Genomic DNA, 19,859 nt, shown 5'->3' on the forward strand with positions numbered 1-19,859 from the left:
CCGGCTCCCGGACCTCGGCCTCCGGCTCCCGGACCCCCCCTCCCCCCCCAGCCCCGGCCTCCGGCTCCCGGACCCCCCCCCCCCAGCCCCGGCCTCCGGCTCCCGGACCCCCCCAGCCCCGAGCTCCGGCTCCCCGGACCCCGCCCCCCCGGCCTCCGGCTCCCCGGACCCCCCCCCCCCCCCCCCCCCGGCCTCCGGCTCCCCGAACTCCCCGAACTCCAACCCTAGCCCCGGCCTCCGGTTCCCCGGACCCCCCCAGCCCCGAGCTCCCGGACCCCAACCCCAGCCCCGGCCTCTAGTTGCTAGACCGCTGCAGCCTCCAGCTCCCGGACCCCCAGCTCCGGCCTCCGGCTCCCGGACCGCCCAGGATGGAGACTCTCTACCACCAGACCAATAAGTAAGTGGTGGAGCTGGGAGGGGACAGGGGACGGGCCGCTCCCCGGGGCCTGCGGACTCTTCCCCCCCAGGCACTGGGGCTCCCCTCGGCCCTGCTGCGGTTGGGACGGTGACAGGGCGCCGGGAGCCGGCTCGGCGCAGCACTGGGGATGGGCCGGCTCAGTGGGAATGAGACTCAGTAATTGCAATGAAAGGGTTTTGGGGCTGTCGGTCTGAGACCAGTTAGAAAGCTGTCAGTGAACAGCACGGAATAGATGGGCCGAATGACTTCCTTCTCCAGATTTTAAGATTTCTGGGCTCTGCAACAATGTCTTGAGGGATACATTTTCCTAATGTTTTATTTACCTTTTTTAAGCGAGTAGGAGTACAATTTGTGTCTCTCTTGGGCTGCGCCAACTTAGCTGGTCAGTAGTTGATGGCAAAGGCACCATCAAAATATGGGAGTGTTAAGTTCTTTTCGTTTAACTATTTTAACTGGTTTTGCATTGCTTTCCGTCTACGAAAGGCTGAAGGGGATTCCTTGAGCTTTCTACAGTTCTGAGGCACTAGTTCTGTCCCACCTCACAACCCTGACATCCTTCAGCTTTATCAATTTTATCACAAGGACTGCTTTCTCTTTTTCTTGCATGTTTTCCCAATTTCCACTTTCAACAACACACGACATAAGTTAGGAACAGCAGTCGGCTACTTGGCCCCTGCCCTGCCATTCAGTATGATCGTATCTGACCTTTGCTGGCATCAGTTCCTCCTCAGTGGCAGTTCCTTTGATCTTTCCAATATTCGTCTGTTTCCACGTTAAGTAACCCATAACCCTCAATTTTTGACTTTTTCAAATATTTATCTACCTCCACCTTAAATATATCTAATGATCTGGCCTCCACACTCGGGAAGAGAATTCCAGAGATTCGCTACCCTCTGAGAGGAGAAGTCTTAAATGACCTGCGCCTTATTTTGTACCTATGTCTTGTTGTTTGTGACTCTCTCCCACTAGTGGAAATGTACGCTGTCAAGCCCCCTTAGGATGTTATATATTTGAATAAGGTCACCCCTCGTTCTTCTGAACTCCAAGGAATACAGACCCAAACTCTCTCAATAGAACAACCCTTTCGCACCAGGAATTAGGCGAATCTCCTTTGGACTGCTTCCAATGTTACTGTATCTCCCTTTAGGTAAGGGGGCTAAAACTGGGTGCAGTACTCCAGGTGTGGCCTCATCAACACTCTGTACAAATGCAACAAAACCTCCCTATTCATAAACTCCAATCTTTTGCAATAAAGGCCGATATGCTCTTTGCCTTCGAAACTACTTGTTGGACCTGCCTGCTAATTGGTGATTTATGCACTAGATTCCTCTGAACTTCACTCATTTACAGTTACTCTCCATTTAGATAATGTGCATTTTGATTCTTTTTACCAAAGTGCATGACCTCACAGTTCCCCACATTAAACTCCATTTGCTAGGTTTTAACCCAATCACTCAATCTGTATGCCATTGCAGAGGCAAAGTGCTCATCACAATGTGCCTTTCGACCTATTTTTGTATCACAGCAAACTTGAAAACCTTGCATTTTGTTCCCTTTTTTAGGTCGTTAATATAAATGGTAAACAATTGAAGGTCAAGAACTGATTCCTGGGGTACTCCACTAGTTACACCCTTCCAGCCGGAAAAGGACCCATTCATTCCAACTCTCTGTTTACTATGTGACAGCCAAAAATCCATGCTAACATAGTTCCCCCAATACCTTGGGCTCTTAATTTATGCACCAGCCTCTTATGTGGCACCTTTAGGAAATGCCTTGAGGAAATCTAAATACATAACATCAACAGGTTTCCCCTCTGTCAACTCTCCCTGTCACATCTTCAAAGAATCTGAGCAAGTTTGTCAAACGTGGTTTACCTTTTATAAAACCATGTTGACTAGGTTTGATTATATTGTTACTAAATGATTAGTTATTTCCTCTATGATTATTGATTCTGGTATCCTAACTGGCCAATAGTTCCCCACCTTCTGCTTTCCTTCCGTTTTGAACATGGGACTTGGCTGTTTTCCAGTCTTCTGGTACCCTCCCAGAATTTAGCAAGTTTTCAAATGTTGCAGGCAACAGGTCCACTATCTCTGCAGCCACTTACTTTAATACCCTGGGTCCAGGCCATTGTGCCCTGCCAATTTGTTTGCCTTTAGCCCCTTAAGTTTGTCTCATACTTTACCCCTTGTGATTGGGATTTTTTTTTAAAAAGTTCCTCCCTGTTAGCCCATCTGTTATCACAGGGATATTTGCAGTGTCCTTCATGGTGAAGATGGATACAAAAAATTGATTCAACATGTCTACCATTTAGACTACAAGATATAGGAGCAGAGTTAGGCCATTCAGCCCATCGAGTCTGCTCTACAATTCACAATCATGGCTATTTTTTTTCAACAACGTTCTCCTGCCTGTAACCCTTAACCCCTTTACTAATCAAGAACCTTAAATACACCAAATAACTTGGCCTCTACAGCCGTCTGTGGCAATGAGTTCCAGAGATTCACCACCCTTGGCTGAAGAAATTCCTCCTCATCTCATGCCCCTTTATTCCAAGGCTGTGCCCTTGGATCCTAGACTCTCCTACTAATGGAAACATCCTCTCCATGTCCACTACCTAGGCCTTTCAGTATTCAAGGACATCCTGCCCCCATCCTTCTGGACATTGCGTACAGGCCCAGAGCCATCAAACGCACCTCATACATTAAGCCTTTGATTCCTGGGATCATTTTTATGAACCTCCTCTGGAACCTCTGAAGGAGCAGCACATCCTTCATTGATCATCTTCTCCAATCCTTCCTTGACGTGGTGCATGCCTATCTATTTTACCACATCCAAAAATTCTGCACCCTCTCACTGTGGCATTATTCATTCCTCCTTTAATAACAAATGGCATCTGCATTCCAAACCCTGGAATTTACAATCTAAGCACCCCAACTTTTCTCTTTGAGGTCTTGAAATTTACCTTTTTGGCCATGCTTTTTTGTCATCTCTCCTTGTGTATTTGTGGCTTTTGTTTTCTGCCTGATGAAGCTCCTGGAGATTCTTTGGGATTTCTTTCTGCTCTAGATGCTATAATACTAATTGATGCTGATCTTTTCATTGCATTATAATAGAATCATAGATTCTATGCCTCTGGAAACATTTGGCCTATCTGTGTCCTTCTGTATGCTTCCGTGACATACAGCAGACACCTCAAAGCACTGAAGAGAGGCTACCAAAAATCTCTGCAAAAACCTGCAAGTCCTTTGACAGCATGTGTGAGCCAATGTCTCTAATAACCTCCCTGGTCAACATCCCCAGTATTAAGGCCCTATCAGACTTGGTTACCAAATGGAGCAAGCCATACTGTTCACATGCCTGACACTAGATTCCCAAAACAGACACTTAAACTGAGCTCTTCATGGCAAGTGATTACTAGGTGGGCAGAGAAAAGAATTTGGAGATGTTCTCAGAGTCTCCTTGGAAAAAGTGTAGCAATCCTCACTGACTCATGGGAATCCCTGGCTATTGACAGCCCTAATTGAGAGGGACCTCAAGTCCCTGCAATTAGGAGCTCAGAAAGCCCAGATGCAGGAGCACACCATCTCACGGATGCCCATCTGCCTGCCCCATCAGGCACCTCCAGCTTTCTCCTCTGCCAATGTGTTCGAGTCCCATGTTGGCCATGTCAGCTGCTTCCAAACCTATAGAACTGGAGCCAAAGCAATTCTTACTCAATCTTGAGGGACATCTCAACAATAACAGTTACTGAAGAATGAAAGAATGTTTAAACATTAGCTAACAGAATGCCTATGAAACTTAAGAGTTCTAAAAGTAGCAGCTTGCTCTACACTATAAATTCCTGGTGTCTCTAACCTGATTCAACATTTTGTGCTTTTTTATTATAACTCTCCTCTCCCTATCCCCTCTACTTGCATATTTTCTACCCCAAAGGTTGCACATCTGATGCTTCTAAAATGAACAAAACAATTTATTGACTTCTGGTGCCATTTTAAAAATCCCTTTGACAATAAGTTTGAAAGTGAATGGAAAGTTAGCATTTGGAAGACTTGGAAAAATATTCTGTGATTGCAAGAGAATATTTCAAATTTAATCCGAAGAAATCTTTGGCTTGCTTTATTGTAGCAAGTCGGTACAACTTGTGCATCAGCTGGCACAATCCCTAATTTCCCCTGAAGGGTTGAGGAGTTGTCTTCCCACATCTGCTGCCTGCATCCTGTGGTGAGCATAGGTTCTACAATGCTGTTGTGGTAGGTTCCAGGATTTTCAGTAGCCACAGTATTTATGCGGCTGGCCCAACTGGATGGTGATTCCCAGGGAATGTTGTGAATGAATCCCACTTGCAGCAGAAAACAAACTGCTGGAGGAACTCAGCGGGTCAAGCAGCATCTGTGGAGGCAAAGGGAAAGGTTGATGTTTCAAAGTCAAGACCCTGCACTTTTAAAGCGTATACAAAGCTTTTGCTTTTCTAGTACCAATGTGTGCTCCTTGGTAACATTTTTCTTTCAAGAGGAATAAACTAAGTTGTGCCTCCCAAAGTTCCATGTGGACCCGAATGAACTCTTTGAATTGGAGCACAAACCTTGCCCAGATATTTGTTTTTGTTAATATTCACTCCCATAAATGTTCGCTCCCCAGGCCTCCAACTAAACCCACCTGGTGCATCTGCTACGATGCCACCATGTTGCTATACAGTTTTCTAAGGGGATGGCTATGTTTAATAGAGCTGCTACCTCTTAGTGCCAGTGACCCAGGGTTTGATCTCTGGTCAAAAGTCAAGTTTATTGTCACGTGCGCAAGTCCATGTATGCACGGTGCAATGAAAAACTTACTTGCAGCAGCATCACAGGCACAGAGCATCATACAAGCAGCATTCACTGTCTGTATAGAGTTTGCATGTCCTCTCTGTGACTGTGTGGGTTTCCCCCAGGTGCTCTGGTTTCCTCCTACCAAATCTTGGGGTTTGGTAGGCTAATTGACTGCTTTAAATTGCCCCTAATGTGAGGGTGAGTGATAGAATCTGGGGGAAGTTGTTGGGAATGTGAGGAGAATAAGATGGGATGAGGTTTAATGTAAATGGGTGCTCAATGGTCAGTGTGGGCTGGAGGGCCTATTCGTGTGCTGTATCACTCTGACTCTCGATAAAATGTTTTCCCATTGTTCCTCAAAGATAGTGAAGCTTGCTGTGCTGGTTCCACCACCATGTGTGCAATCTGAGATTGTGGTTATTTGACCTTGGATGAGCCTGGTTCTGCTTTCACATAATTCTTTGCAGACTACAGCGGAGGTCCTGAGATGGTGATTCTGATCTGAAGCCGTACCAGATTTGTATGTTTCCTTCACCAACACAGTGGGCAAACTGCTGATCAAACTGACTTGGCACAGTCCATGGATCATGTCTATACTGCTCTGTACTGGTATGCTTGTGGTTAACATGTTAGTTTCGTTATAAGATATCTTTACTGGTCACATGTACATCAAAACAACACATGCATCTTTTTGCATAGTGTCTGGGGGGCTGCCCGCAAGTGTCGCCTCGCTTCCGGCACCACATAGCATGCCCACAACTTCCTAACCTTGTACGTCTTTGGAATGTGGGAGGAAACCGGAGCAGCCGGAGGAAACCCATGCAGACACGGAGAGAACGTACAAACTCCTTACAGACAGTGGTCAGATTTGAACCCGGGTTCGCTGGCGCTGGTAAACCGTTACGCTAACCACTACACTACCGTTCCGGCCCAGTAGTCGTGCCTGCCCAGAGAAACATTTCCTGGGTTTGAGGGTGGGAGTTCAGACTTTAATCCTGGACAAAGCACTAGTCCTGTAAGGTTTGTAGATCTTCAAGAATGGATGTTCCCCATTTGCTCAATTTAGGTCAGAGGTAGTAACCAGAACAGTACTGTCTGCAGATGCAGTAAAGAAAGAACATTTGAGTACTGTTCCTTTTTACAGATAGAGAACGAGAGCAGCCTGACCAGGATGGGTGTGTTCAAGCTCTTTTGTCCTTTTTTCATATTTCCCCACAAAACTCGTGCATCTTTTTCACTCTTACTTGCATGCAACTCTGCTCACTGTTCCCATGACTCGTTCCAGATTTGTTTCCTTCTGTTTTGATAGGGGTTTATCTTGTTGGGTTTAGTATTTTCCATGTTTTATTTGATATTTCCAGTTAGTTGTTTATTTGATATCTCCATACTTATAAGTTGGCACATTCATGGCGTTAGGAATAAAAACGGGGCATGTCACTCTTCCATCCTTTGCTTTACTAATCTGTACCTCTGCCTCCCCAACTCACTGCCATGACCTCTATCGAGGATTATATTTCCTTGGGGATACTTAGGATCTTGCACTTTTGGAACCCATGTTTCTTGAAGGGTTTGCTAAAGGATTGATTTGTCTAGTTTACATAGCAATTGTACTTTGTTTTGCTAAGAAGTAGTAATTCCACAATGATGACTTTGGCAAAGTTGAATATCAGTTTTTAAAACAAAATTCTGAAGGGCTTTGATAAGGATTGATAAGAAGAAGTTGTTTCCAGTGGCTGGATGGCCATTAACCAGAGGCTGTGGGTTTAAGGAGATTGCAAAAGAATTCAGAAGGGAGATGAGATGAATAAAAAAATGTACTCACTGAGTTACAATCCAGAATGATGTGTCTGAATGGACAGTAGAAGCAGATTTGATAATAATCTTCAGAGAGATTATTAGATATTAAGGGAATCGAGGAATATGGGAGTTAGAGCAGGAAAGTAGTGCTTGAGGTACAGGATCTTATCCAATGGCGGACCAGGCACAAGTGGCTGGGTTACCTACCCCTATTTCTTATCTGTATGACTGAGTTGGAGAAATAGACCCACAGGGTAATTGGGGATGAGGAGTTTGGAATTGGATAGCTGTCTTACTGTGGACATCGGGACGATAAGCTGAATAACCAACTTCTCTGGAATTAGAATTGGTTTATCAGTGTCATGTGTACTGAGATACAGTGGGGGGAAAAAAAGTGATACAGAGATACAGATGCATCTTATTGAATGGCGGAGCAGGCTCGACGGGCCAGATGGCCTGCTCCTGCTCATATTTCTTATGTTCTTATAAAAACTTGGTTTTGCAAGCCATCCATACAGATCATTTCAGAAAGTAAGTACATTGAGGTATTTCAAGTGAGAAGCAATAATAGAGTGCAGAAGCAATAACAGAGTGCAGAATATAGTGCTACTCTTGCAGAGATAGTGCAGATAGACAATAAGGTGCAAGGGCTGTAACGATGTGGATTGTGAGGTTAAAAGTTCATTGTTAATGTACAAGAGGTCCATTCAAGAATCTTATAACAGCAGGATAGAAACTGTCCCTGAGCCTGGTGGTGCGTGTTTTCAAGCTTTTGTATCTTCTGCCCGATGGAAGGGGGAAGAAGAGAGTGTGTCCAGGGTGGGGAAGTCCAAAGTTCCTCATGTTTTAAATGAGCAGCACACCGAGGTTGTGGTGTGCTGCTCATTTAAAACATGAGGAACTTTGGACTTGGAAAAGTAAGAACTTGCTTGTATAAAAAGAGTGGCAAATTCAGGCAATCAACATACCAATGAAATTGGAAAAGCTACTTTAAGGCACGCACTTGTTGACTTGATTCTAAAACTCAAACCAATCACTGCAAAGTTTTGTTTACAATGTCTTATCTTTAACTGCTTAAAAACTAATGGATAGTTTTAGTAATTTGGCAGCATTATGTTTCCTCCACTATCTCTCGTGTTCAGTTTTCCCAGCTGTTTCCATGTAGGAAAACCTAGAAATTCCAAATGATGATGCCCATTGACAGGAAAGGTGCATGTCAACATTTGAAGGAAATGCAAGGATGGGTGAAGAACAGTTCAGGAAGGTTAACTGACTTATTAGTCCCAGGTCATGTGATTATTTTTCCTTATTTTAGCTTTTTTTCCCCCTTTGTGAAGGTCTAACCTGGGCATATTTCTCATTTTTCACATTGTTCATGTTTCCGTATGATATAGAAGAGAGCCTTTCCACCTGAATCTATGCCAGCTCTCAGAGCAACCCCATCAGCTCCATTCCCCACTTACCTCCCTGTAACGTATTCTCTCACACGGTCCATCAACTTTCCCCTGATTCTCCTGCTCTCACACGAGGAGGTAATCTATAGCAGCTAAGTAACCTTCCAACCTGCACATCTTTGGGATGTGGGAGGAAACCAGAGCACCAGGGGAACCCATCAGGAGAATGCGCAAACTCCACACAAAGAGGGCCCGAGATCAGGATCGAACCTGGGTCACTGGAGCTGTGCAGCAGCAGCTCTGCCGGTTGTGCCACCACTAATGTGGTTTTGTAATGCATTGTGGAATAAAGCTCTGAATACCTGGCATCTGGTTGTTCAGAAATCTTAATGGTTTAGCATCTGGCTCACTTGTGAGTGCGGAATGTGGGCGGAGGATCCAGAGCGTGAGTGGGGTGTGCAACCAGAGCCAGGACTGGGGTTATGCTTTGGAACACCAAGGGTCAGGAATGTGGGTGGGCTTGGAGCCGGAGCTGTGGTCTAGAGTGCTTGTGTCACTGGGTTCACTGGAAAACACTATTATACTGCATAACATAAAAAAAAGTGGAATAAAATGTAGTTAGGATATTAATAAGAGTAACATCCAGTAGTCCAGAAAATCTGCCAATCTGGTGCTATGAAAGTCTTAAGGGTGCTGAATTATCAGAGTTTTATTGTATTATAGCATACTGCAGCAGTTGTACAATTATTTGACAACAGGGACCATCAAGACTGGGGATGGTCAGATATTCATGCATTTCCCACAGGCAACCTTGGATAGAGATCAGGAAGAGGCACTGTCTGAATTGATTTTACAGCGTCACCGATGAGATTAAATAATGTCACAAACCAAAGGTGGAGTATGCGGCCACCTTGATCTGTTTGGCAAAGATGCTCTTCAGGTTAACCTACTGAGGTATTGGCAGGTCCTTAATTTAAGAAAGAAGGCATTTTGTGTCATGTCTTTAACATATTCATTGGCACACACCTATATTTAAACTATGAATCTAATTTAGTAAACATAGTCTTAAAGGGAAATTGCATTCTCTCACCAAGTAGGTGGGAATAACTATTTCTGCATTCATTTGTTTTTCAAGCTTCTTTATATTTTTGGACTATGACTGTTTATTTTTAAGTTGGGTGGTTATGATCTCAGGAGAGCTGCCTGGGATGTGAGAATGTTGAACGTGGTGTGTGAAAGCAGAGTGTAGAGAGGGTTATTCAGCATGGAGACAGGCCATTCAGCCCACTACATCCACGCCAGCCAGTATTAATCCCATTTTTTCCAGCATTTGGCCTATAACCTTCCATGCCAAGGTAATTCATCTAGACACTTAAATGCTGTCAGTAACTCAGCTTCCACCTCTCCCTCAGGCAGTGTATTTCCAAGTACCCATCATTCTCTGGGTGAAAAAGGTTCTCCTCAGATCCCCTTTAAATCTCTTTCCCTTTACCCTATATCTATCTTTCTCCGGTTTTATCTGACTGTGGTATGGGGAAAAGTTTCCTGCAGTCTACCCTATCTATACCCTTCAATTTTATGTACCTCATTCATGTCTCCCCTTAACCTCCTCTGCTCTAGGGAGATCAGACCCGGCCTCTCCAGTCACTCCTCACAACTGAAGTGTTCCATCCCAGGCAACATCTTGGTGAATCTTCTTTGCATCTTCGCAGATGCTGTCGCATCTTTCCTGTAGTGTGGTGACCAGAACTGCACGCAGTACTCCCAACTAAGGTCTGACCCATGTTTTATAAAGTTGGAGCATAACCTCCCTTCACTTGAATATCTTTGAGGATCTGATTGATTGGTTCAGTTAAACATTCTTACATAATATTGACTTGCCTCCGTTGCACCTAAAAGGTCCTGTTTTCAGTCCTAGATATGATCATCAGATAAACAGATATATGTAAGAAATTAAAATTAATTTGGAATTGAGCCTGGTTACCTGATCCCAGCTTGACCAGCTCCAACTGTTATGTGCCAGGTTCAGGTTAGTTCTGTGTTCTGCCAAGATATTTAAGGACGGTTACTTTGGTTTGTACCATGCCAGCCATTTTAACCCACTGTTAGTTGGTGGTAACAATGTTGATTTCACAGCAGAGGGTGGAGGAGGATCCTAGTGATAACTTGGGCTGACTTGAGGAACAGGATATTTGAGATCATGAGCTCAGGGCTGGTACAGAACTCATAGTTTACCTGGCAGCAGTGGTCTTTGCCCTCCTCCATGCTTCTGAGACTGAGAGCCTGCAGCAGACACCTTAAAGCACTGGAAAGATGCCACCAATGCTCTCTCTGCAAAATCCTCCAAATGCACTGGAAGGATAAGCAAACCAAATGTCTGGCATCCTCTCCTGGGCCAACATCTCTTGCACTGTGGCTCTAATTACATTGAAATGTCGTTCTCTTTCCAGAAGTGTAGCTTCCCCTCTGCCATTGTTGATGAGCTCTTGCGTATATTTCCTACATTACCTGCATGTCTGCTCTGCAAACTCGCCCCCCCTCCCCCCCCCCCCTTCACTCCCCCATCGCCAGGCAGAAAAGCAATAGATTTCCCTTGGTCCTCACCTATAACCTCAGCAGTGACGGCATTCCAACACATCATCCTTCATCATTTCTACCAGCTTCAACATGATGCCACCACAAGTCCATATCTTCTCCCTCTCTCTCCCACCCTCCCACTTTCTGATTTCTGCAGGGACCATTCCCTTCAGGACTCTCTGGTCCACTCATCCCTCCGCACCCACCTCTCACTTTCCCCTCCCACGAGGAGATGTAACACCTGTCCCTGCACCTCCTCCCTCGCCACCGTCCAGTGGCTTAAACAGCCCTTCCGGGTGAGGCAGAGGTTCACCTGCACCACTTCCAACCTGGTCTACTGCATTCGGTGCTTGCACTGTGGCCTCCTCTGCATTGGTGAAACAAAGTGCCGACTGTCTTGCAGTGCACCTGTGCTCTGTCTGTGTCAGCAATCTTGAGCTTCCAGTTCCGTGTCACTTCAACTCTGCTTCCCACTCCCACACTGACCTGTCTGTCCTCGGCCTTCTCCAAATGCAAATTAGAAGAACAACATGTCATATTCTGCTTGGGTAGCTTACAATCCAATGGTATGAAGATTGAATTTTCCATTTTACGTTAACCCAGACCCCTGGTCCCTTCCTCCTACACACACTCGCCAATCCACCTAGTTTCCTCTCCCTTTGTTCACCCCTCCCATCCTCTCCACCCACCTGGTTCCATCCGCCCATCGTCTCCATCCCCATCAGGTTCCATCTGTCACCAACCAGCCTCTGTCCCACCCCACCACGTACCGCTATATACTGGCAATCTTTCCTGTTCTCTCCCCCCCCCCCCCCGTACTGATTCAGGGTCTTGACCCGGAATGTCGACTTACACCTGAGCAGGTGGAGTTGGGGGAATAAGGGGAAAGAAATGGGTGAGGGGCTGGGGGGACAGAACAGAAACAGGCCCTTCGGCCCACTACGTCAATGCTGATTTTTTTTTGTCCACCTGCACTAATCCATTGCCTGATTAGGATGGTTTGCCTTGCCTATGTAAGTGTCTGCCTAAGCACATCTTGAGCATAGTAAATGTATCTGATTCCACCACCACCTCTGGCAGCACATTCCAGATATCAAGCACTCTGTGGAAGAGAACTTATCCCCCAGATTCCCTTTAAAACTCCTTCCTCTCATCTTAAACCTATGCCCTCTTGTTTTTAATTCCCCCCCAGATCCCCAGATTCCCTTTAAAACTCCTTCCTCTCATCTTAAACCTATGCCCTCTTGTTTTTAATTCCCCTACCATGCTCTGAATGCAATTCCTGCAATGAAAGTTCAGACCAGGTGAATCGGAGGGAAGGTTGTCAACCTTAAGCATTCTAACAAAACTTCACGTGCATGCTGGAACTAATATAAATCTATCGTGAATGATATCGATTTGATGTGTCATGGTTTACAGAGCACTGTCACCAAGTTGTCACTATACTGGGGTCATTTCAAGCAGATTTACTGCAATCAGAGCCATTCATATATTTTTTTTAAAAATATCCAAATTTGCTGTTAACCTTCCACCATGGGTGTTGATTGGTCCGTTGCGGTGAGTGATTTTATATCTTCTATAAGTTGCATACATACTTCAAAAAGAGAAATTTCTGCGACATTTTAAGTGGTACTATGAAATTTGCACAATGTACTTGCATAGCAGTTCTAACTTAGTAAAAATGTTAAAAGACTACATTTGACACTGAGTCTGGAGACCAAACTCATGGGTTTGAGGAGTGTATTAAGGACGAAAGGTAGAAAGGAACAGAGTTTTAAAGGAAAAAACTAGATTGTAAATGCTTTGCCTTTGAAGGCATGGCTACCAATAGTGCAGCAAGTAAAACTGTTGTTTGTCTGCTTGCTTATGGTGGTTCCTGTCATTGGACATCTGTTAACCTGGATGGTGACCGATTAAGACTCAATTGACAGCAACATTTTGTTGATGACTTTTGAATGTAAGGGATCCAAGATTTTAAATTCCCAGGAGTTGAGGAGCTTGAGACTGAAATGGTCATGCAGTATGCCAGATTTGGGCTGATTTTGTAAAGTTTGCATAGTTCAGATCTGTAATGATCTTGAACACTCAACAGCGTTCAAGCGATCACACCTATTAGAATTGTGCAGGTGCTATGTGTTTTTGTCTGTGGAACACTTGTCCTAATATTTAGGTATTATATAATTAGAGCAGTGGCAGTGACTGAATACTTGTTAATTACAGGTAAGTTTTAAATGTGCCAATGGATCCAAGAGAATCCATTTCCATCTTCTGGCATCTTTGCGACCTGTGGTATACACTTCATTTGGTGTCATTTGTGAAACACTGAAGCCATCCACTCCTGGGAATCTCACTCCTCTAGATTTACTCCTTTCTCCGAATTTCATTACTAGATTTATTGGTAACATTTACTTTGAGGAGACAGGTAAATTCAGCCTTGAAATTCGAGAATCAACAAAGAATTCAAACTTTGGGAATTGACTGCAGGACTGAATCATTTTGGCCATTTGTTCATTAAGAAACTTGAAAGTGGCCTGAAAAGGGCAATTTAAAATGTTTCCTCTTAACTGGATTTCGTTTTAAGCATTTAGGGATCTGATTAGATTCAGATCAGTTTATTGTCATATGCACCAGGGTGCAATGAAATTCCTTGCTTGGGTGAAGCTCTCAGAATGAACAATATACATGGTAATGACAATAAGTTAAATGCAGTGAGGAGAAGTACCCAGAGACAATCTGTCCTGTTTATAATGCCTGCACTTTTGTTACTGTCTACCCCAACATTGTCTCAAAAATTCTCTGATTTGATCAGCTTTGGTGAGTTGGTCTCTTTTGATTACAATGCTTCTCATCAATTCCACTTTATCACTGTTTGAATATAATCAAGGTTGTGAGTGGAGATGATGTATGTCTGCTCAGTTGATGTAATGTGAATGGTTGTAGCAAGTAAGTTCAAAGTTTTCAAACCTTTGTGTGGCAAATGTAAAAGGAAGTAGGTTAGCACTGAACATGGGCAATTTGGAAATGTCCTACTTTGGAACAGTATGTGGCAGTGATAAATGATGATCCATCTTCCTCCATTACAAATCATCAGTCTGGTCTCCCAGCCCAGGAATTCTGAGAGTTGTAATCATCATGCATTAGTGATGGCCTTCCAGTGCTGTCAATAACTGGCTGGTTGTCAGGAGTGAACCTAGCTGGTTAAATGTATGCATTCTACTTTGGGACCAATCCAGCTGAACTTGACTTGGTTCTGACTTCATTGACACATAGTGTAATATGATGACCGAGATGACGTTAATCAGGATCCATCTAAAATTGATCCTAAAACCTTCCTGATCTGTGCTCAAACACCCCAAGGCATGGAACGTTTTCTCTGAGTTATATGAAAGTTACAACATGGGTGACAATGTGTTTGGCCAATCTAATGCATGTATTTATAGCTCACAAGAACCCCTTCCCACTCCTTATCTAACTTTTTCCTTTCTCCCTTACATTTATTTAGGATTCTTTAAATGCTCCTTATGAGTATGTTTCACATTTTAGCCACTCTTCAGGTACAGGTTGATACGTTTATTTACTTTGCTGTGCAACTTGAATGCAAGATTGTATGGTTAGTTTTAATCTTCACTGAAAATAAATGCTTTGATTTTTGCAGCTATAACTTGGGTTGTTCAGTTGCAAGTTACAGACTATATCTTTTTCTGTAACTGCCAGCAGACCCGACTTGTGAGATGGCCTTCTCCCTTTCCCAATTAATGTCTGTTTTCACAGGGGCCCAGAACGTGCACGAGGATAATTTATGCAGGAAGGATCGGAGATCCGTCACTGTTTCAGACCATTCATTTCAGTTGTTACAGTGCCCGTATCCAGTCCCCCACTATCTTTGTCATCAGTTGTGCTGTGTAAACGGAACCACTCCTTTTGCTTTTGTCATGTTTTTCCCAGGGCTGATAGGGAGTCCTCGTACAGCACACTGCAGAAAAAAATGTCTTTCCTTTCTCTGGCCTTGCCCAGAAGTTTGTGGATAGATGCTAATCCACCCATTTCCTTTGCTTCTCCTCAACAGGCAGATCCATGAGGTGCAAACCCACATGGGGCGGCTGGAGAAGGCGGACGCACAGTCTGTCCACTGTAAGTATCCGTAATTAAGAGATGTAAACAGAGCCTGCCTGGTGCCAAGACAGGGGGCGGGGAGTGGTGTGGGCGTAAACCTTTGCCAAAAGAAATAATGACATTGTTTTCCTCCCAGTGGGGTGCCTTATTACGTTGCTTTTTACGAGGTGACAGATCCAACAGCAATAACTTGTATTTAAATAGCGCCTTTAATGTATCAAAATTTCCCAAGGCGCTTCATAGGAGCGTGGTCAAATTTTGTTTGCCAGTGGGCCACAAGGAGATATTTGGGTAAATGTGGGGCAGGTTTTAAGTGCCTTGGAGGAAGGAAAAGAGGAAAGGAAAATCTGTGCTCAGGACCATGGCACAGTCATAAGTAGGGAACCATTCAAATTTGACAATGATCAGGAAGCCAAAATTGGAGCAGATTTGTAGAGCTTGCGATTAGAGCAGGGGGTCTCTTCAGGATTTCAAAAAAAATTAAGATATAGCTTAGTCGGGGATGGTGAGTAAATAGAACACTTGAGTTAGGGCTGGGACAGTAGCGTTTTCATATCCTCAAGTTTGCAGGGAGCAGAATGAAGGCGTGTGTTTAAATAGTCGAGTCTGGATATAAGTACAAAGGTCAGCAATGGAGGTGGGGGGCCAAGGGAGCCTGTTTCTGTGCTGTACAACTCTTTGACTCAATAATAGAATCGTGATCAAGTGTGTTAGGAGATTAAATAGACAGTTTTTGAGATACATGATTCAAAACTCTTCTCAGTGTAATGTGATATTAAGGTTGTGAACAGTCTGATTTAGTTTCATATAACTGCCAGGAAGAAAAATGAAGCCAGTGACTGCCAATTGGGAGTTTATTGCAGAGATCAAAGATAATTAGTTTTTCCAATATTTAGGAGAAAATTTCTGCTGATCCACATCTGAATATATGTAATATACATCTGAATATACATCTGAATATATGTAAGTCATGTCTGGTACATTGACTTCCCTGCTTTTCTTGAGGTAATTTCTGTGAAAGATTTTGAAATGTTACTAGACACCATAAAACCTAGGCGTATTAATATAATCTCTAATCAGTCATTAAAAATATATTTCTGTTATGATAAGTAGTAGGTTTTTTCATACTAAGTGTTTGTACTATAGGTATTAATTGCTTAGTACGATGAGCACTTTGGTAATTGATTTGCAGCATCCAACCTATTGTCAGCCTGGGTGCAGTTGAGTAGTGAGGACTGTTCTAAACACCACAAAACATTGTGTGTAGAGATATAAGCAGGTGTATTTTATGCTTGTTTCCTTAGTCCTGGGTACGCATTATTCCCCATCTAAGAAAACTGTCTTATAAAGTTGGCCCTTATGAGTAACAAAACTAAGTTAATATTGTTTGCAAAATGCAGGAATCCTTTTTTTCCCAATAATATATTTTGTTGGACATATGCCCAGAGGAAGGGAGTTGGTGTATTTTCTTGCTGGAAGCTAATTTTGATGTTCAGCTGGCAGATAGTTCAAGTGTTGGACTTTGAGTTGGGTTTGTGTCTTTAGTACTCACACTATTGAGGGGAGAGCCAGGGATACCATGGTTTTTGCTTTTAGTAAACATTCCGCCTCCAGCATTCCAAATCCAACTGGACCTCTCCCTCTGGCCTCATACCCCCTCTGGATCTATTCACTGCTAACTGCCAACACAACATTTGACAGTCTTAAGGAACAAACAATCTGCTGGAGGAATCTAGGTCGAGCAGCATCTGTAGAAAGAAAGGAATTGTCGACATTTCAGGTTGAAACCCTGCATCAGGACAATCTCAATTTTTCCACCGCCTTTCCTCTAACCTCATCACATCTCCCAGTGGACCATTGGTCCACCACTGAACATCCCTTCATTGTCCCTCAGCCTTCTACCTCATCTGTAAGAACCCTCTCATCCCTACCTCATCATCTTCTAGTAGCACCATTGTTTCAGCCTTATCTGGCTCCACAGAACCACCTACTTTCTGTCTTGACTCTATTCTTTCTTCTCATGTCCAGTCACTTCCCACTTACATCTGTGACAACTCTGATGCCCTCTGCCACTTTCTCAGTTTCCATTTTTTTTGTTTGTTGCTTCACTGGCTCATCTTCACAGATGTCCAATCTGTACCTCTATCCCACATCAGAATGGTCTGAGAGTCCTTCACTTCTTCCTTAAACTGAGGTCTAACCACTTCCCTTCCACCAGCACTCTTCTTCACCTGGCTGAACTTGTTCTCGCATTGAGCAAGATCTCCTTCAACTCGAAGGTATAGCTATGGAAGCTCACATTGGTCTAATCTGACCGTCACTTCGTTGGATGCATTTAACAGTCCTTGTTTCAGTATTATTCAGGCCCACTCCCTCAACTCTACTTCCATTGCATTGATGACTGTATTGGTGCTGCTGCTTTTTCTGGTATAAAACTTGAAAATGTCACTAATTTTGCTGCTAATTTTCACCCAGTTCTCACTTTCACATTGTCCATATCCACAGAAGATGCAACACCTGCCCTTTAAACTCTTCTCTTCCCACCATCCGGGTTCCAAACAGTCCTTCAGGTGAAAACGACAACTCGCTTGCACTTCTTCCAATTTGGTGTATTGCACTGGGTGCTCACTATGTGGTCTCCCCAACATTGGAGAACCAAATACAGATCAGGTGGCCAGTTTGCTGAGTATCTCCATTCAGTCTCAAGATGACTGATTAATTTTCTGCCCCACTCCCACTGAACTCTTTTTCCTCCATTACTCCAATGATGCCCAAGACACATTGAGGAACAGTTCCTCGTCTTCTGTCTGGGTATGTTGTAGGCCTTCAGACTTAAAGCTGAATTCAACAATTTGCATTAACCACAGTTTTATTTTAATTACTCAACAAATATGGCTGTACCTGTCTCAATTTGTTTCTTTTTTCTTTTGTATCTCCATCTGCAAGTGATTGTTACCTTGATATCTTTGGTGTGCACCTTATCACAGACATCCCCTCAGTTCTCTTCACCCCTCACTCTCACTGCAACTTGACCTGTCTAATTGTTCACTTTTCTAGTTCTGATGACCTGAAACAACATCTTTCTTTCCCCACTGATGCTGGTTGACTGGTTGGGTGCTTCCTGCATTGGCTGTTTTTGCTCCCCGTAACATGTAGAGGAATTGGGACTGCAGTGAAAGTAGTTCCGGATATCCATGCTCTGTGAGGGAAAACCTTTTGTTACTGGAACTTGTGTACCTCCGTTTCTGAATCATTCGAAGAAGATTTTACAAAGGAAGGTAATAGATTATTAAGGATGGAAACGTGCTGATAATATTTGCTTCTTGGCTGGATTTTGTGCCCGTGGTTTGGAGTGTAACTTGTATCCACAACCGAATCTGATTACTACCAGCGATCAGCTGCTAGCATCAAAAGTAGAGCATTTTAAGTGCAGAGATGGGTTGGCTTGTTGCTTGTCTATAATATTATTTGAGCTTGTGTATAATTCTCCCATTATTTCTTTAATTGCTTTAATAAACTGACAATTCTGATGCTTCTGCAGTGGTGGAAAATGAAATCCAAGCCAGGATAGATCAAATATTTAGCAGCTTGGAGCGGCTTGAAATATTGACCAGCAAGGAGCCACCAAACAGACGGCAGAATGCCAAGCTGTAAGTGTGATTCAGTTTTAATGTGTATGCTTACTTATTTAAATTTCAGATTAATGTTGAACATTTCCAAAAAAATAAAAATCCCTAGACCTAAACAAGCTAAATAAGTTGGTGAGTCATGTGAAGATTTTGTTTGAGCTTCTGTTGCATAATTAAGATTCAAATATCATGTCAAAGTTGGACCAAAGTAAATCAGCTTTACTTTACTGGAAGACTAAAGTTGTTGTGAGCGTTAGATGTGATAATTGGCAGAACAATCAACTTTACCTCTAGTAGTGACTACATAACATAAGTAATTAGTTGACGGGATTAAATGATTTTGTATACATGTAGCTTCCAACCATTTTCTGTGTCCTAAGTGTTCTCTGAAATCTTTTGCAGCAGCTGTCTCTGCTCCTCCCCCCCCCCCCCCCACCTTTCCTCTGCCCTCTCTCTGTCTGCCTCCATCTATCATTCACCTGCCATTGTCTCCCACCTCCACCCCTGCTCCCCTCCCCTACCTGGCACAACCTGCCTGTCATCTTACACCCCTCCTCAGTCAACTAATCGCCTCAGACTCCTTTCTCACCACGCCCCTTCTCTCTATACTGGCCATCTCGGCTCTCCACTCTCAGTCCTGATGCAGGGTTTTGACCCAAAATGTCAATGATTCCTACCCCCCCCCCCACCCCCGATGCTAATTAACCCACTGAGTTCCTCCAGCAGATTGTTTGTTGCAGCATCTGCGGTCACTTGTTCTCCCCCACCGCACACCCACCCCTCCCAACCCCCCCCAAAGAAATCCTTGTGATCAGTGGGTTCACCACATTAGTTTCTGCATTGACGTTTTCATAATGACTGTTAACCTTGGTTTTAAATGGCTTTCAATGCTTCCTTTCTCTCTTCCAGCCGAGTGGATCAACTGAAATATGACTGTCAGCACTTGCAAACGGCTTTAAAGAATTTCCAGCACCGCCGCTATACACGAGAACAACAGGATCGAGAACGTGAGGAATTGTTGTCGCGCACATTCACAACCAATGTAAGGATTTATTTATGCCACTTCAGCCTATATTGCTGAAAGTGGTTGCTAGTATTCATCATAGGAAAGTTAGGTGGT

General features: G+C 43.8%; 1 protein-coding gene across 2 annotated transcripts in view; it reads left to right on the forward strand.

Annotated features, from left to right (window-relative positions):
- The first annotated feature begins 249 nt into the window (after nucleotides 1–249).
- Nucleotides 250–19,859, forward strand: part of gosr2 (golgi SNAP receptor complex member 2) — a 55,584-nt gene continuing 35,974 nt past the window's right edge. For both annotated transcript variants that reach the window (XM_052038577.1, XM_052038578.1), the window contains exons 1-4: nucleotides 250–397; nucleotides 15,064–15,128; nucleotides 18,652–18,760; nucleotides 19,649–19,781. In XM_052038577.1, coding sequence (XP_051894537.1) covers nucleotides 369–397; nucleotides 15,064–15,128; nucleotides 18,652–18,760; nucleotides 19,649–19,781 — 336 coding nt within the window. In that variant the 5' untranslated portion in view covers nucleotides 250–368. The remainder of the gene's footprint in view (nucleotides 398–15,063; nucleotides 15,129–18,651; nucleotides 18,761–19,648; nucleotides 19,782–19,859) is intronic.

The sequence above is a fragment of the Pristis pectinata genome, chromosome 25 (genome assembly GCF_009764475.1).
Source record: "Pristis pectinata isolate sPriPec2 chromosome 25, sPriPec2.1.pri, whole genome shotgun sequence".
Classification (NCBI taxonomy): Eukaryota; Metazoa; Chordata; class Chondrichthyes; order Rhinopristiformes; family Pristidae; genus Pristis; species Pristis pectinata.